At 40.9% G+C, this 18,843-nt stretch overlaps 1 protein-coding gene across 1 annotated transcript in view; it reads right to left on the minus strand.

The window, feature by feature from the left end:
- Window positions 1–18,843, minus strand: part of LOC117532159 (rho GTPase-activating protein 5-like) — a 37,881-nt gene that overhangs the window by 6,595 nt on the left and 12,443 nt on the right. The window contains 2 exon segments of the mRNA XM_034195453.1: window positions 6,267–6,517; window positions 6,520–10,212. Of these exon segments, the coding sequence (XP_034051344.1) occupies window positions 6,267–6,517; window positions 6,520–10,003 (3,735 nt within the window). The 5' untranslated portion in view covers window positions 10,004–10,212.

Genomic DNA, 18,843 nt, shown 5'->3' on the forward strand with positions numbered 1-18,843 from the left:
CTCTTTTAAGAGTTGATAATCCTCTCCTTTGTTTCAATTGACATCTCTCGTGTTGGAGCATGATTCATGTCAGTCCACTTGGTGCAACAGCTCTCCAAGGTGTGATCACTCCTTTTTAGATGCAGACTAATAAGCAGATCTGATTTGATGCAGGTGTTAGTTTTGGGGATGAAAATTTACAGGGTGATTCCATAATTTATTCCTCAGAATTGAGTGAGTCCATATTTTTCCCCTCTGCTTGGTCTAAAAAAGTAACCGTTACTGACTGCCACAATTATTTTTCCTGATTTCTTATAGTGTTTCTAAAGCCAGAAAGTTGCCATTTGAAAATGACTTTAGTTTTGTGTCATGTCTGTGATCTGCTTTTTTTCTACAAAATTAAACAACTGAATGAACATCCTCCGAGGCCGGTGATTCCGTAATTTTTGCCAGAGGTTGTATTACACTACTTTTGTGAGCCAAAGACTTTGGTGAACCCATTTATAGCACCAAAACAGTTCATACACATGAATAAAAATGTATATTCACTAAAGAGTGGAAGATTTTCAAAAAAGCACATTTCATATTTTCAGCTTTAGAGCTAAAAAAATCTTTTACACAGTGTTCAAGACAAATATTTGTTTCACATTCAGCAGATTGTCCTGAATACTGTGATATCCAACACATGGACATTATACTAAAAGGAAGTACCTTAAAGTTAGACCAAGAAAATGCCCTTGGACTCCAGAGGGTTAAAGAACAATTGAGAATAAAGAAGAAAAGAAGAGGAACGCAATCTTGGAAGAGACCAGAGAGACAGTTAGTGGGGTTAAGAATGTGAGGGAGGTTCCTGTAAAGTTGGACAACAACTTTCACTCAAACCTGTCATTGACCCCACGTGTCCTATGGATGACCCATTTGTTGTGCCGTCCATTCATTTATTAAAGTTTTCCCTTTTGTCACTATTTTCTACTTCTCAACAAGAACCAAATTTTGGGGTAATCGGCAAATTGATTTATGGCGGAAGTATTCCGAGTAGCTCAAAATTATTGCAAAACCAAAAGGGAACTGTTTCAGTGTTGGTAGACAGTACTATTAAACAAAAAATTCTGGTTCTTGAAGATCTTCAGGCTAGATCCACCCACATTTCCACCCATTTTTAGTGAGACTACTGCAGAGGAGTAATACATGCCTTCTTGCAACAAAGTCACAACTCTTACTTCATGTTAGCCGTTTTTTTTTTTTTGGGGGGGGGGGGGGGGGTGTCTTGAACTAGTTAATGTTGACCAAACTGCCCAAGAAAGTTATAATTTGGGTTGATGAAGCAGAATGGGAACCTATTCTGTGTTTGATGGCATGGTTTAAAAGGAGATATGAAGCAGTTGTATACTTCTGTACAGAGCAGAGGGTAAATGTACATTTTGAGTACCTGTGTAGTACAATGTGATCGACACATTCTTCATGTCAAATAACGATGAACGTAGGCATTCTGATATTACGCAGGGTGGCTGCAGGGGAGAGGCGATCAGTGCAGACAGAAGAGAAAGCTGAATTCACTCAAAGAACACATTAGTGGTGTGTCTCTTCGTCATATTATAAACTACAAAGTCCTTCTGGAGTGCAAGTCAAAAATTCATACTAGGTTTGGCAGCATGCTGGTTTAATGTAAATTACTTCCAATAATCAAAATTTTCTTCAGCCAATTTCCATATTTTCTCTTGAATTCAGTTCTTGTCTTGAAATAACGCGAACACTGAGATGGTGCAACGATGTCAGAAGTCAGGGACAAGCTGTGAATTTAACATGATTAGACTGAAATATTGCAATATAAACAGAGATAGAACTTGTAGACTTTTGGAAAAGGCCTACACAGGAAGCCTAGTTACGACACGTCTACCACTACTTGCCTGCAATCCAAACTCAGAAGAATAAATTTTATAGAAATCCAACAACAGATGAGAAGGAAAAGTGTCATCCCTGCATTAATCAGGCATACACAGTTAAATCAGCAGCATGAAAAATAACTGAAGCTGTACAGAGTGTATTTTATCAGAAACACTGCAGAATGTAGTTTTCTGTCCTGAATTGGCACAAACTGTCAATGTGAGAGAGGCCACCCTCGTAAAGCCCACCCTTTTAAAAAAATGACCACACCCTTTTTCGTCTGGAGTGTTACTTTAAATACAGCTGTATTTTCGGGTAACTGGGATCCGTTGCTGCAAGTACCCCAAATACAAGGGAGGTGACTGCTGTAGAAACCCAAATAGTGAATGAGCATAATCTTCATATCTGGATTTTGTTGTGTTTACATCAGTGGCAACTGCTGGTCTGTCAAAGATGGGAAGCTCACTGTCGGCTTACATCATAAAATTTGTCAATTTATTTATATGTAAATTCAAATATGTAAAATGGTCATAACAGTCCCAAGTTGCACAAGAATTTCACAATTTACATCTCTATTACATACAGTATTTTATGATGGCACAATTACCAAGTGCTTAGTGTGCTTGGTTTCAGTGTCGAAGGTTCCCGGTTCAGACCCCACCCCTGCCACATTTCTCCATGTAATCTGGAGTTGTGTCAGGAATGGCATCCGGCATAAAAGTTGTGCCAGAATCAACATGCAGGTCCACCTTGTATCCGCTGTGGCAACCACGAGTGAAAAGGGAGCAGCCGAAGGGACTTACTGTTACAAGAATATTATTGTTTTTAAACAAAAATATCACAAATTTCAAGAAGCACATACAACCTTTATTATTAAACATACATAACAGAGTCTGACTGTTTGATAACATTGTTCCATGCAAATGTTATTTTAAAGACTGGCCAGCAGATGTAGCCATATGTAATTATATCAAAGCTTCAAAACACTGACTCATTGCTTCATATTGATTCAGTGTTTCAAAACGCTTCATTTTCTCCGTCACTAATTTTCATGAATAAATGCACCAGCAACCGCTAATTATTACCACATATGTCTGGATGGAGTTATAATTATGAATACTTTGATGCTGTGTTGTGAAGCGAGACTTTAATTAACGTGCGACGACGTTTAAACACTTACTGAAGAACGAAGCAGGGAGTACTTCACCGAGATCTTCTCACATAAGGTCGTCTAATCCAGTGTGCTTCTCTGTGCACCTTTAAAACAGACTGATTTATAGCGCACGCAAAACACTTTGGCATAAATTTAAAAATGCATGAATACGCAAAAATGTGTAAACTAATTCTCATTCCTATAGTTGTCAATCAAAACAGGATTCAGCCTTTCGGCTGATCATCCAATCATTGTGCAGAACACCATTGTCCAGGCCTGCCCACAGCTCCATTCACCACCAGAGACACAGCGCATGGTGGCGTCTGGGGGTGGGACAAAATCGTGGCTTTATCCAATGATCTTCACGTTTTGTGGCAATGAGAAAAACCTTTCAAGGCAGTCACATTGAAGTAAATGGACGCTCAGCTTCTAGAGGAAAATGCACTGACCACATGCCGAATGAGGAAAAAGATTTATGAGAAGTTAACAAAATAAATCAATTTGTGAGAAGTAGCTGATTCTGAACGAACTCGTCTTCAAGATGAACGTGTTCCAATGCATTTGTAGTCAGTGAAATGATAAACTATACATATTTGACCATTGAATTTTTTTGACATTTTAGGGGAAGCTGGGCTTCCCTTGTAGTCTTAGCGAAACCACCTCTGGTTTACATATTTGAAAAAGAAACAGTAATATGGTGTTATAAGTTGTATTATTATATGGCTACGCTCACTCTAACCGGCTGATTTCCCGTCCGATATTTAGTGCAGTTTTTTCGGTTCCCAGTGGGGAAGAGAAGACAAGGCAAATGGGAGAGGTTGTGTCGGTAAGTTTTAGCCAACACACCTCGACAGAGTAGCTGCGTTCTCTCGCCTGCACAACCGCCTCGATATGTTTGAGCTCCGGGTCATAAACAAACTACAACATGTCAGCTTTCCACCACATCATCACTTTTTCTTTGCATTTTCACTTTGTTTGCCATGTAATTTGCCCAAAAAGTCTGAGAAAGTGCCATGTTTCTGATGGGGACAGATGAAGGCTGTCCTGGATGTAGGATTATTGTGTCATATTTTAACCCTTTAGCACCCACCCTCAAACAAGACTGCGCTGCCCAATTAAGCTGTTGAAACATCTCAAGGATGATCAGTGGAAACAGGATGTACCTGAGCTCAATTTGAACTTCATGGTAAAGGCTGTGAATATTTATGAACATGTGATTTCTTAGTTCTTTAGTTTTTAATAAATCTGCAAAAATCTAAGAAAAAAGAAAAAGAATTTCATCCATTTTGGAATAAGGCTGTAACATAAAAAAATGTGTAAAACATTAAGTGCTGTCAATACTTTCTGGATTCACTGTAGAATTATATGATTATCTCATATTAAATTATTTATAAATCTGTATCTGGTTTTCGGCCTGGGTTCTTACCAATTCCGCTTTGTTTGATCTCACAGATACAATAAGATTCACCACGAACAATGGTCTTTTCACTAGTGTTTTCCCAAGAAAGCAGAATGCATTTAACACCATGGATCATGCTATTTTGGCTACCAAAGTCAAAGAACTTGGTTTAAGTACCTCTGGTGTTTCATGGTTTGAATCTTATTTGTCTGATAGAAGTCAATTTTTAGAAGTAAACAATATTCCCACGGCTTCAGAAAAAGGAACGTGGTGTACTGCAGAGGTTTATTTTCGGACCCCTGTTGTTCACCTTATATGTGAATTATGTGACTGTAGCTGTGAATTTTTACTTACTGAATAAAATGTTTACTTATTTTTAAAGGAAGTTTATTCATTCATTCATTTTCTTATCCACTTATCCGGGTCGCAGTGGCAGTCAACCAAGCAATTCATACTTCCGTATCCTCAGCCAAGTCCTCTCACTCTTCCAGGGGGATCTTGAGGTGCTCCCAAGCCATCTGGGAAATATAATCCCTCCAGCATGTCCTGGGTCTTCCCCAGGGTCTCCTTCCAGTTGGACAAGCATGGAAGACCTCACTAATTCCTCAGCCAGTATCACTTGTGGAAAGGACATTGAAATTGTGGACTCTTAGTAGTACTTGAGCACCATATTTGACTCACAGCTTAAATTTGACATAAACACTGGGTCAATTGTTAAAAGGGTCCAAGAGACAATCTGTTTGCTGTGGAAAATTAATTCCTTCCCTGTCTCCAAATCTTTGTACAGCACACCTGTCATACATTGTAGCGTTTGCTAAATTCTCATTAGTTTGCTGGTTTAATTGTCTGACTGTGAAGGACAAACTGTCTGATTAATATTGTTAAGGTCTGCTCCATAATTACAGAGTGATCTGAAATTGCTTTGGGACAAACATGTCCTTTGGATGGCTAAACGTATTATTAATCACGATCATGTCCTGCACAGTGAGATTTCTATGAACTCACTGAAACAACATCATTAAAGGCAGCAAAAGTCCAAAAGCCAGAGCCTGTCATGGTCTGGGGTCATGTCAGTGCCCTTGGTTAAGGTAATTTACACTTCTGTGATGACAGCATTAATGCAGAAAAGTACATTGAGATTTTAGAGCAACATAAGCTGATTTCAAGAAGGCAGCTTTTCCAGGGACGTCCATGCATTTTTCAACAGGACAATGCAAAACCACATTCTGCACACACTGCAAAGGTATAGCTACAGAAGAAGAGGGGTGGGTACTGACTGGCCTGCCTCCAGTCAAGATCTGTCCCTAATAAAGAATGGGAGGAAAGTTTTGAAATAAAAACTCCAACAGTGAAGACACCGTACTGTTGCACATCTTAAGATATATTTGCAAGAAGAACTGGACAAAATAACAACTGAAATGCTTCATTGCTTGGTATCATCAACGCCAAGAGGTTTTTGTAAGTGTTGTGAGAAGGAATGTCAACATTACGAAGTGGTAAATACTTTAGCATCCCAACATTTTTTGGAATGTGCTGCAGGCCTGAAAGGCAGGAATTTAGATTAACAAATGAAATGACAGTGACCACACAAAGCCTGAAAAATATCTTGAGTTGTTACTGTCTGCAATGAAAAGGAAATCAAACTAAATCTAAGAATCCCTGTGGGGTTTCGTTTGTTTTTTTTTTTTGTTTGTTTGTTTTTGCATTTTCCGTTTAACCTCTACCTTGTCTGATGTGGTGTTTATTTATTTATTTATTTTTTGCATTTTCAGTACAACCTCTACCATTTCTGATGTGGTGCTGTAGACGTAGCCTACAGAACTAAACTGATTTGTAACAGATAAGACTCACCTTCTTCACTTCCTTTGACATCTTGGGCATCTTTTTCTTTTTCATCTTCTTGTCATCCTGCTCTGGGTCTGAAGTGATGGCTGGATTATCTATCCCACCTTTCCAAGGGTCAGCAGGGGACAACAATGGATCTTCCTCACTGCCTCTGTGAGCCCTCCCCTTTTTCTTTTTCTGTGTAGCAGGTCCAGATTCCTCCCCATCACTGTCTGAGTGGAAGCGTCTCTGGTAGGCCTTTGTCCTACTAAAAAGGATTTAGAACGATGTTTATATTTTGATGGCCGTCGTCCAACCTGGGACTTACGGTCAAATCCATTTTCTTCCTTGCCTCCTCCTCCATGATGAGTGTACAACCCCCCAAAGGAGTCCCTGATTTTGACCAGGTGGCTATGTGCATCATCAGGCACAGCATAGATATCATCACTGTTAAAGCCCTTGGACTTTAGAAGTGTGTCCACAGGGTCCGCGTAGTTGTCTGAGGCCTCCACATCCTCACTATGCATCACTGGGCCACGCAGCATTCTGCGGTTGCTTCTCATGCCAGCCTCAATGGTTTTGAGCAGGTTGGGATCCAGCTTTTTTACACCAGGCCTGTTCAGCACTGGTTTGGGCCGGACTGGTGGAGGCACTTTATGGTTGCGTTCGTGTTCTCCAACAGGCGTGCTATGGACTGGGTATTCATTGCCCTCTAGATCAATGCGATACTTGGAGCGTTCATTTGGTGTAGGAAGAAGCTGGACGTCATCACCTATTGGACTGTAGGGAGGAGGGGCTTCATTATCATCATCTGAGTCAGGATAGTAAGTGTTGTAGGCAAGGGAATGGCTGTGAGGTGAGGTTGGGAAAACATCTTCACTGGCACCAGTCACACATTCCCTTGAAGAGGTGTCAAACAGAAAAGAACTCTCAATGTTTGACTTCTTCTCCAATACATCATTGAAGAATGGCGTAAATACCTCCGTCTGTCGGTGATATTGTGACAGTGAGTACAGCGCAGTAAACTTGGCACCAATCTCTGTGGCGATGTGTTCTCCTTCAGTCATCAACTCCTTGATAGCATCATTCTCAAAAAAGTCTGCCTGACTGTCTGTGATTGCCACCATTTGTACAGGAATCACATCCTGGACCTCAGCTAGGAATGCTCGCAGGGTTGCCATAGAAGCCTTGCGCTTGGCAGAGTACACCAAAATGTAGCCATGCACTAGTTCATCCTTGCGGACGCCAATTGCAGAGTGGTATGAGAAGACAGTCACCTGGATCCTCCTCCGGCTGTCACCAATAATTTTGTCCAGTATCAGGGTGTTGCTCTGACCTGGCTGCCCTGCACTGCAGCAATGTGAATCTAGAAAAGGAGAAAGGATGAGGTCAACGCTGAAAGGATCCCAACACATGGCGCACATGACTATCCTAAGATCAGTTTCTGACATGTCTTTGATCAAGGGCAGCGGGGTCAAGACATCATAGTTATGCTTGAGTCCTTCAAGCACAGCTCGGAGGCCCTGCTTAATTTGGAACTCTGTGAATTTACGTGGAAAGTTCCCTGAGGGAATATCAACAAAGGTGCACTGGAGTTTATTTGCCAGCTGTTGGCCTTGATGCTTCAGGATTGGGATATTTTTACAGACGCTGTCTCTCTGATTGGCCAGGATTAGAATGAAGGTCAGTGATGGAGCAAACCTCTCACTCTTGGTTTGTGCTACCTCTGCTCTGATTCGGCTGATACAATCACCAATACAATTAAGGGATTCAATGGAATTGAACACACAGAAGCATCCGTGAGGCTTGAAAGATGAGATCCAGGTGTGGCTGAAGAGCAGCGTGGAGTTGACATCCACAGGAAGAAGCTCTAGTTCATAAATTTTACCATCTAAGGCATACTCATCATCTGTTGACTGCGCTCGGATTTCATTGGCCAGTTCCTGTGCAAGACCCTCCCTTCCCAGGAGGCAAAGGTTGATTTTTTCAAGGTTGGCATAGTTGTAATAGAGATTAGAGCGTCCATGATCCAGCTGTACCAACCTGTTTGCTAAAACATGCTCCACTTTTAGATCCACACAGCTCTGCCCACTCAGGCAAGTCTCTTTGGTGGGATGGTACACAAAGCCAATGTGTTTGAGGAGAAGTGACTCTCGATCTGGTGCAAGTTTCTGAAGTGCTCTGTATCTGGGCTCTTCATTCAGCACGCTGTGAATTTCACTCATCTTGTCGCCACTGGGGGTAGCATTTAAATCCAAGTCATAGAAGAGCTCAGCATGCTCAAAAAGCATCTCTTGAAATTCTTCTTTCGCCCTTTCAACAATTTCTTGCTGATGTTTACAGTAAACATCCCTCCTGTCCAATTCTGTGATGTATTTGTAAGCCTCATCCTCCATTATAAAGCACATGACCTCCTCCCAAGGCTGCCCTGGACTGATAAAATGAACCCTTTCCAGTGTCTTCTTAAACCTCTCTTTCATCTCAGCTCTCCTTTTCTCTAACAGCAGGTGCTGGACATGGTTCTGGTAAATTCTCTCACCATCTGCTGTATCAAGAAGGTCAAAAGGGATTCTACGGTCAATAGCGTCAATGTAGTCTGTCTCATCCCATGGTATATTGTCCAGAACCACAAACCAGTACTGGAAATCAGGTAAGTTCTTCATCAAACTCTGTGCCTCAGGCCAAGTGATGTGCTCGATCTCTTCCAGGCTATTGAGGAGGTTGTTTAGAGCTTTTGGCAGTGCCGTTAGATATTCTTCCCTCTTCCGTTTAATATGCTCCCGCTTCAACTGTGTAGTGTGTTTGTTGAACATGTTGCGAGCTTTCTTCGAACCCTCCAATGTGATGAACATCTCATAGTCAGATTGGCCCTTTAAAGTATTCATCACCATTTTCCATGTAGTATGGTAATCTCTCACTGTCTGCATCATCAGTTTCTCAAATTTATCAGTCACTGAGACAACCACCTGCTGCTGCATTTTGTAGGCTTCAAGGTATTGCACGGTTTTTGGCTTCCCTTTGGTCTTATCCAGCTGCTGGATTAGGGCATTGAAACAAACATCCACATTGATGTTGGAGCGTGCCGATGTCTCAATGAGCAGCAAATTCTTCTTGCTAGTAATAAAGGACTGCAGGTCCCTAAGGTGTTGGTCCACACACTCGTCACACTTGGTGGCAGCAACAACAATGGGCTTCTTTGATTTGGCAATCTGGGAGTATAGGCTGCTAACAAACTTCATTTGGTCATCAAACTTCCTGTTACAACCCTTGCTGACATCAATGCAAAGCACAAACCCATCTATATTTAGCTTCCCATCAGGCATCTGTTTCTGGTCAAAGTCCTGCTCCAAGCCCAGCTGGTCTGTACAAATATACATTAGCTTCTCCGCTGACTGGATCTTGGTCGCTGCCGCTCGCTTTGTGTAGGGCTGCAAGTTAGTACTACGATGTGGAAGAAAGGTCTGGTCGTCAATGAACTCTGTCTGTTCAATCACTTGGATTTTACAGTCCAAGCCCTCATCTCCTCCATGGGACACATCCCCCCAATACAGAAAGTGGTCATTGTTAACCACGCGGCCTCCAAAGTCTATTGTGCTGAGCACTGAGGTGTGCTCCGGATAGTAGCTATCAGCTTCAGGGCGCACATACCGGTTGCACAAGCAAGACTTTCCTACGCCACAGTTTCCTTTCTCCTTCTCTGTTCCTGAGAGGCCAACCACACTAACGGCAAATGTTGGGGGCCGAGCATCTTTGTTCCTGGCCATTATATCACCCCACTCATTGCCAACTTGGTCACATCCAAGAAAGAAAAGGTCAAGATATCATTCCAGTTTTGCTGGTCACTGGTGATGAGGCACACACATAGTGGTTTTCCCTGGTTAATGGTGAATCCTTGTCCAGTTCTGTTTACATTTCAATCCAAACTCATCAAGAAGGCTGGACAGAACAGCCTGCATTTGCTTTTATCAGTTGCCTGCGAGACACAGAATTGACAGTTAGGGAAAGATAAAGGCAGAATAGGCATTCTTGAAACATTTAAAACATACAGCACTTGAAGCAACTTACAACAAACAAGACACCGCCGGTAAAACTCAATTTGCGACCGTAAAATCCAGCATCAACATCGGCAAATCATCAGACACAACAGGGGGTTATTCCCAATTCCATCGTTTGCACAGTTTATTTTTCTGTAAGGAATTCGACCTGGATCCATGTTTTCAGCAAAAGACCCCTTCACCACTGAAGGCTACATCTAAACCCGCATAATAATACAGTTCGATAAAACTGTTACGCAGACTGTAGTTTTAGGGAAATGCTGCTAGATTCCTGGCCCCAAGTCGTCAAATAGTCGCCGTTAGTATTGTATTTATCAGTTATCACAGCAGTAATTGCAATATTTACATTGGTCGGCAAAGCTTGCCATAGCAACACCGTCTTCATGCCAAACTGGAAATTCTGTGAGCAGATCCATAGATTCCTCCACCTTGTCAACTGCATTGAGTAATTCTGCATCAGAATCCACATCAATACTTTAGTATGATAAATTAAATTCACCCATTTCTGCATCATCGTCGCTCCACCAGTTTCTCTCACTCTCAGCGCCATTATTGACATCTGCCTAACAACGCAATCAGGGCGCAGAGTAATACATTAAATGCGAAACAGTCTAATATTTTGCCACCGTCAATGCTATATTTTATGGTCGGAAATCTCACACAATTAACCAATCAAATTTGCGGAACAAATGTAATTGGATTAGAATGACAATTTTCCCTCTGTACACCATGACAACATTGAAATGAAACAACTGAGATGTGATTGTAATGTCTACTTTAACTCAAGGGGTTTAATTAAATGATCACATTGGCCATTTAGAATCTGCAGTCATTTCTACGAGTATCTACATTTTCAGGACCTGTAAGTAATTGGACAAATTGAAAATTGTTCATACAAAAAAAACCAAAAAAAAAAAACTAAACACTTTTAAAGCCAAGTCAGGGGATTGCAACATGATCATTTACAAGTCACGAGTGTGTGTGTGTGTGTGTGTGTGTGTGTGCGTGCGCGACAGAGCTGTATTCTGCTTGGTCGATATAGTGAATGGGAGATTTTCTAATCTCCACTACGTGAGTCGTGGCAGTTGAGCCAGCCGTTCCCGCTTCTGACTGCAAAAGTTAGCAAGTGTTTCTGTCTGGAAATTAGGAAGTCTTCAAATCAAAAGATGCCACCAGAACCGAAGCTTCTGTATCAAGTGAAAAACACATTCTGAAAGTGTGACAATACTCATTTTTCTACTATGTCAGTCATGAGTATGTAAGCAATGAAAGAGTGTGTAGAAAGAATGTGACCTTTTGACCTTTAGTTCACAAAATTAATGCATGCCAGAAGTTTTGAACATTTCAAAATTTTCTTTGCGCACTGGCATGCAGAGTTTACGACATGTTTACTCAGTGGCATGCCAGATTGTGTGCAAGTTTCAAGGTGCTGTTGTGCGACTGCCACGTGCTGCCGCACACTTTGTGTAAGTGGAACTATTGTTGGGCGTATGTTGCGGACACCAGCGACACGATACGCAGTCATTGGTGTAAATTCTTTGAAACATTATATATAAGTTAAGAATACATCTGTATACGTCCAATTGGTTATGAATACGTTATATATGCGTCCAAAAGTCGTGATGGTGGTGGTGGGGGGATGCCAGCATCTTTAATACTGTCAACATATGCCGGCTAACTCATCAAGGTGTGGCAGGGACTTTGCCATAGAAGCCTAAATACCTTGGAATTTTTTCCAAGGTATTTAAATGTAAGTCCCTTCGGCTGCTCCCTTGCTTTGCACTCGGGGTCGCAACAGCAAATCCGAGGTGGATCTGCGGTGGAATTGGCACAAGTTTTACACTGGATGCTCTTCCTGACGCAACTCCACATTACATAGAGGAAAGTGGCAGGGGTGGGGTTTGAATTGGGATCCTTCTACACTGATTATGAAGGTTATGGTGATGTGATGATGATGACTTTAAGGTTATGGTGATAGTCATGACTAAGGTTGTGATGATGGTGAGGTGATGATGGTTATGGTGATGATGAAGGTTATGATGGTGATGATGACTAAGATGGTGATGATTATGAAGGCTATGGTGACGGTGATGATGATAATGGTGACTGATTAAGGTCGTGATGATGATGATGATGGTGACTGATTAAGGTTGTGATGATGGTGCACGTGATGATGTGTGATGATGATGGTGCACGTGATGTGTGATGATGATGGTGCACGTGATGTGTGATGATGATGGTGACTGATTAAGGTCGTGATGATGATGGTGACTGATTAAGGTCGTGATGATGGTGCACGTGGTGTGTGATGATGATGGTGACTGTGATTAAGGTCGTGATGATGGTGCACGTGATGTGTGATGATGATGGTGACTGTGATTAAGGTCGTGATGATGGTGCACGTGATGATGTGTGATGATGATGGTGACTGTGATTAAGGTCGTGATGATGTGTGATGATGATGGTGACTGTGATTAAGGTCGTGATGATGTGTGATGATGATGGTGACTGTGATTAAGGTCGTGATGATGGTGCACGCGATGATGTGTGATGATGATGGTGACTGTGATTAAGGTCATGATGATGGTGCACGCGATGATGTGTGATGATGGTGACTGTGATTAAGGTCGTGATGATGGTGCACGCGATGATGTGTGATGATGATGGTGACTGTGATTAAGGTCGTGATGATGGTGCACGCGATGATGTGTGATGATGATGGTGACTGATTAAGGTCGTGATGATGGTGCACGCGATGTGTGATGATGATGGTGACTGTGATTAAGGTCGTGATGATGGTGCATGTGATGATGATGAAGGTGATGGTGATGATGATGGCTGTGATGAATGTTGTAATGATGATGAAGGTGATGGTGATGATGATGGCTGTGATGAAGGTTGTAATGATGATGAAGGTGATGGTGATGATGATGGCTGTGATGAAGGTTGTAATGATGATGAAGGTGATGGTGATGATGATGGCTGTGATGAAGGTTGTAATGATGATGAAGGTGATGGTGATGATGATGGCTTTGATGAAGGTTGTAATGATGATGAAGGTTATGGTGATGATGATGACTGATTAAGGTTGTGATGATGATGAAGGTTATGGTGATGATGATGACTGTGATTAAGGTTGTAATGATGATGAAGGTTATGGTGATGATGGTGACTGTGATGAAGGGTGATGATGATGGTGACTGTGATTAGGGTTGCGATGATGATGACTGATTAAGGTTGTGATGACGATAAAGGTTATGGTGATGATGGTGACTGTGATGATGGGTGATGATGATGGTGACTGATTAAGGTTGCAATGACGATGAAGGTTATGATGATGATGGTGATGATGGGTGATGATGATGGTGACTGTGATGATGGGTGATGATGATGGTGACTGATTAGGGTTGCGATGACGGTGATGATGAAGGTTATGGTGATGACGCTGACTGTGATGATGGGTGATGATGATGGTGACTGTAATTAAGGTTGTGATGATGGTGGTGACTGATTATTGTTGTGATGATGGTGACTATTATGAAGGTTATGGTGATGATGGTGAATGATTAAGGTCACGATGATGGTGATGATAAAGGTTATGGTGATGGTGTTGATGCTGACTGTGATTAAGGTTGTGAGGATGATGATGTGACTGTGATTAAGGTTGTGAGGATGATGATGTGACTGTGATTAAGGTTGCGATGATGGTGATGATTATGAAGGTTATCATGATGATTATAGGTTATGGTGATGGGGATGATGTAATGATGATGGTGACTGATTAAGGTTGTGATGATGGTGATGATAATGACTGATTAAGGTTGTGATGATGGTGATGATGGTGACTGATTACGGTTGTGATGATGGTGATGATGATGGTGACTGATTACGGTTGTGTTGATGGTGATGATGATGGTGACTGATTACGGTTGTGTTGATGGTGATGATGATGGTGACTGATTACGGTTGTGTTGATGGTGATGATGATGGTGACTGATTACGGTTGTGATAATGACTGATTAAGGTTGTGATGATGGTGATGATGATGGTGACTGATTACGGTTGTGATAATGACTGATTAAGGTTGTGATGATGGTGATGATAATGACTGATTACGGTTGTGATGATGGTGATGATGATGGTGACTGATTACAGTTGTGATGATGGTAATTATGATGGGTGATGATGGTGACTGATTACGGTTGTGATGATGGTAATTATGATGGGCGATGATGGTGACTGATTACGGTTGTGATGATGGTAATTATGATGGGCGATGATGGTGACTGATTACGGTTGTGATGATGGTAATTATGATGGGCGATGATGGTGACTGATTACGGTTGTGATGATGGTAATTATGATGGGCGATGATGGTGACTGATTACGGTTGTGATGATGGTAATTATGATGGGTGATGATGGTGACTGATTACGGTTGTGATGATGGTAATTATGATGGGTGATGATGGTGACTGATTACGGTTGTGATGATGGTAATTATGATGGGTGATGATGGTGACTGATTATGGTTGTGATAATGACTGATTAAGGTTGTGATGATGGTGATGATAATGGTGACTGATTACAGTTGTGATGCTGGTAATTATGATGGGTGATGATGGTGACTGATTACAGTTGTGATGCTGGTGATGATAATGGTGACTGATTACAGTTGTGATGCTGGTAATTATGATGGGTGATGATGGTGACTGATTACAGTTGTGATGATGGTGATGATAATGGTGACTGATTACAGTTGTGATGATGGTGATGATAATGGTGACTGATTACAGTTGTGATGATGGTGATGATAATGACTGATTAAGGTTGTAGTGGTGATGATGATGGTGATGATAATGACTGATTAAGGTTGTGATGATGGTGATGACTGTGATTAAGGTTGTGGTGATGATGATGGTGATGATAATGACTGATTAAGGTTGTGGTGGTGATGATGATGGTGATGATAATGACTGATTAAGGTTGTGGTGGTGATGATGATGGTGATGATAATGACTGATTAAGGTTGTGGTGGTGATGATGATGGTGATGATAATGACTGATTAAGGTTGTGGTGGTGATGATGATGGTGATGATACTGACTGATTAAGGTTGTGGTGGTGATGATGATGGTGATGATAATGACTGATTAAGGTTGTGGTGGTGATGATGATGGTGATGATAATGACTGATTAAGGTTGTGGTGGTGATGATGATGGTGATGATAATGACTGATTAAGGTTGTGGTGGTGATGATGATGGTGATGATAATGACTGATTAAGGTTGTGGTGGTGATGATGATAGAGATAGAAATAAATACATGACAAATCTGCACAATAACTTCACATAAAAAATAAAACAAACTAATTCACAAATTTAGCTGTCACAGCACAATTAATGAATTGTGATACTTGACCTGTAAATCACAGTGGCAACAGCAGGTTTATTCCAAATCATTATCCATCAGTGCAAAACAAATGTCATCTGCAATCTGTAGCGGACTTCCTGCTTTCCTGTTTTTATTATAACTGTTCTAAAAAAATACAGAAAAAACTTTCTAAATGCCATGCGAAAGAAACACAGATGTTAAAATTGATGATTCTTAGAATTTTACATTTTCTTAAATCATTTGAAGAACATTGAAGATAATGATGATGAAAATTTCCACTCCCAGAGGTCAGTTATTTACATTTAGTGACTCACTCTGAGAACTGATTCCAGATCTGCCAGCAGCCTGTTTCAGATTCCTCATCTTCTATTGGTTCAAAAGTCTGACATGATAAAAAGGCATATTCTGACTTCCGGCTTCTTCTGTTTCAGCTGAGCTCCAATGTGGAATCACAAGCACAGCTTATCGCTTGAATCCCATGTTTATTTCATGTTCTAACAATCGTCATCCAGCTACACATCAGTGGAATTTCTTGAGCTTTCTCATTAAAATGATGCGTTCAAGCTGCCTCTGCCCACCCACGATGATCGGCTGAGCAGACGCTTCAAGTAATAAAAGTATTTAACAGCTTTACAGCTTCAGCATTTAAAAGAGACCGATCTAAACTACTCTGTGACTTTTATCTAATCGCTAGCACTCATTTTTATTTACCAATGAGAACGCTAGATCATGGATAGCGCCCTCTTGACTCCAGCGTAAGCGAATCAGTACAAAGCAGTAGTTCATATATTTTAACTCAGCTAATGCAGACCTATCAGGCGGTGAGACCGTGGTTCTTACAGCAATAGTGCGTTTCCATGCTTGGAATTTAACAAAAGTTGTATCAAACCTGTGTCGTCTGTTACAGACAGTACTACAGACAGTAGAAAAACTTGTGTCATTACATTTGCAGAGTTTGATTTTGACTTGGTACAGAAGCGTCGGTTCTCATGACGGTCTTAATGTGAAGGCTTACCTTTGGTTGGTTAAAAGCAATTCCCACACAGATATCTGAGATGAATTTTTCAATCACAAGCGGGAAAGTCTGATGCATTCACAGTGACTCACTCAACACATTTGTGATCAGAGATGAGAAGTGTTTGAGTCCCACTCTCATTTTCGACCAATCATAATGTGGCTCTGTCACGCATATATATAACACCTAATAAGATCCTTGTTATGTGATTGGTGGTTTGTATGTCATGTAATACCATTTGCCATTCTGTTCTACTTACAGTGCAATTTTGGTTCTATTTAGCATGCAATTTCGGTTCTATATGTTTTGTGCTAATGCACGCCACACGCTCTCACCACTGCGGCAACGGTGCTTAGCTTAAAAACAAATATGATGGGGTTTGTTTTGGTGACAGACAACGATTTAAACAAGCTTATTGACGATCCAGTACGCCATAAGCCATCTGGAGGCATTTTCAGTATTCTCTGGGATGTCTCTAGCTAAAACACAAGCACTGTTAGATGAAGAGCTTGATAAATTTCTGTCACGATTTTTCACTGGACTGGAAAGCAGATGGCAGTCTGTACACAAAGAAGTCAACGCACGGCATCAAGTACAGACTACATGGTCAAACTTATTTTTGAACCAACTGACTGTTTTTGCAAGTTGACAGAGAACAATTTTGGACTGAATTACTATTATAGTTCGTGTTGGACTGTTTGAAACCTCTTGACCTCAAAGAACCAGTGATGCACACCAAAATGTAAGTCCCTTTTCTCTTGTTTAGAAATTAATAAAATATCAAATGACAAGGATCTATTTTAGGCGTTATATAAAACAAATAATGAATGTTTGCCTTGTTGAATGGAACATTTCATCTATCACCTCAGGAAGTATTCGTCATTGCACTCAAACATTAATTTTTTTGTATAATGTATTTTATATATATATATAGATAGATAGATACACACACACACACACACACACACACACACACACACACACACACACACACACACACACACACACACACACACACACACACACACACACACACACAAGACTTTAGGATGTATAATGAGTCATGTTTTGTTTTGTGCAGGGCTGTGAAATGAAAATTGTGAAATCCAAAGAAAATTTGCAGGGGGTTGGGGGGGGGGTTCAGCACCCCAGGAGCCGGGGTCTAGGGCCCTGTGGGTCCCCAGAATTAAATTTTTATCTAATGATACTTTTACAGCACCTCCTGGAAGAACAAATCTCAAAATTAGTGGATATTTAAATGATCCTATATTCAACCTTTTATTTGACCTGTCAATGATGATGTTGAAATAACAGAATATGACGTGGAAGTAGGACCTGGAATGCTTTTCCTTTTAATTGTAAACCAAATTATGCATTAACTCAGAACAATTAGAAGACTTCAAAAACCACAGCTAAAGCTTGTAGAATATTTGGAAAATCATGGTAAAATATTAATAACATACCTTATAGTAAAAAGTCAGTTATATTCTTGTGTAAATTCATGCAGTCTAAAGCCATTCAAAGCCACAATGTCTTTTTTTACAATGAAAGAAAGTCTAGATTAGTGAAAAAAGTCACATAATCTTGTCTAAAATCCTGTTTGAACAGCAGAATGTTTATTTTCCAGGGAGATAAAAATTCTTACCATGTTTTCCTGAGAGGGCACAGGTCACTTTTCCCATTTCTTTTATCTTTCAGGTGTGTTGATGAAGCCACCAACGATTCCTCGGATTCTTGTCCTTATAAGACTTTTTCAAACAGTCTTTCTCGCCATCTTCTCTCTGTGCGACGTTGGTCCGTGACACAGACATGCTGCACAATTCTTCTTTTAAAACTTGAAAGCTCTAAAAGTTTGGGATGTCCACATTCCAAGTTTAGCTGTGGCGTCGCACAGGAGCCACACAGCATCGCCGCAGCAACCAACCAGCCCTACTTTATGACAACTGTCGTAACAACTACGCTTTGAGTGTCATTTTTCCTCAGCGAAACTCCGCGGATCCGAGGAAACTGATTTGTATCTGTGACACACAGATCAGTGTCCGTGGACTTATAAAACTTACATGATGTCGTAAAAAAAGACAACGCTTTGCGATAAGTATTTTAAAAACTCAGTGATGTTCATGATTATTGTTGAGTTTGTGT

Source organism: Thalassophryne amazonica, chromosome 19 (genome assembly GCF_902500255.1).
Source record: "Thalassophryne amazonica chromosome 19, fThaAma1.1, whole genome shotgun sequence".
Classification (NCBI taxonomy): Eukaryota; Metazoa; Chordata; class Actinopteri; order Batrachoidiformes; family Batrachoididae; genus Thalassophryne; species Thalassophryne amazonica.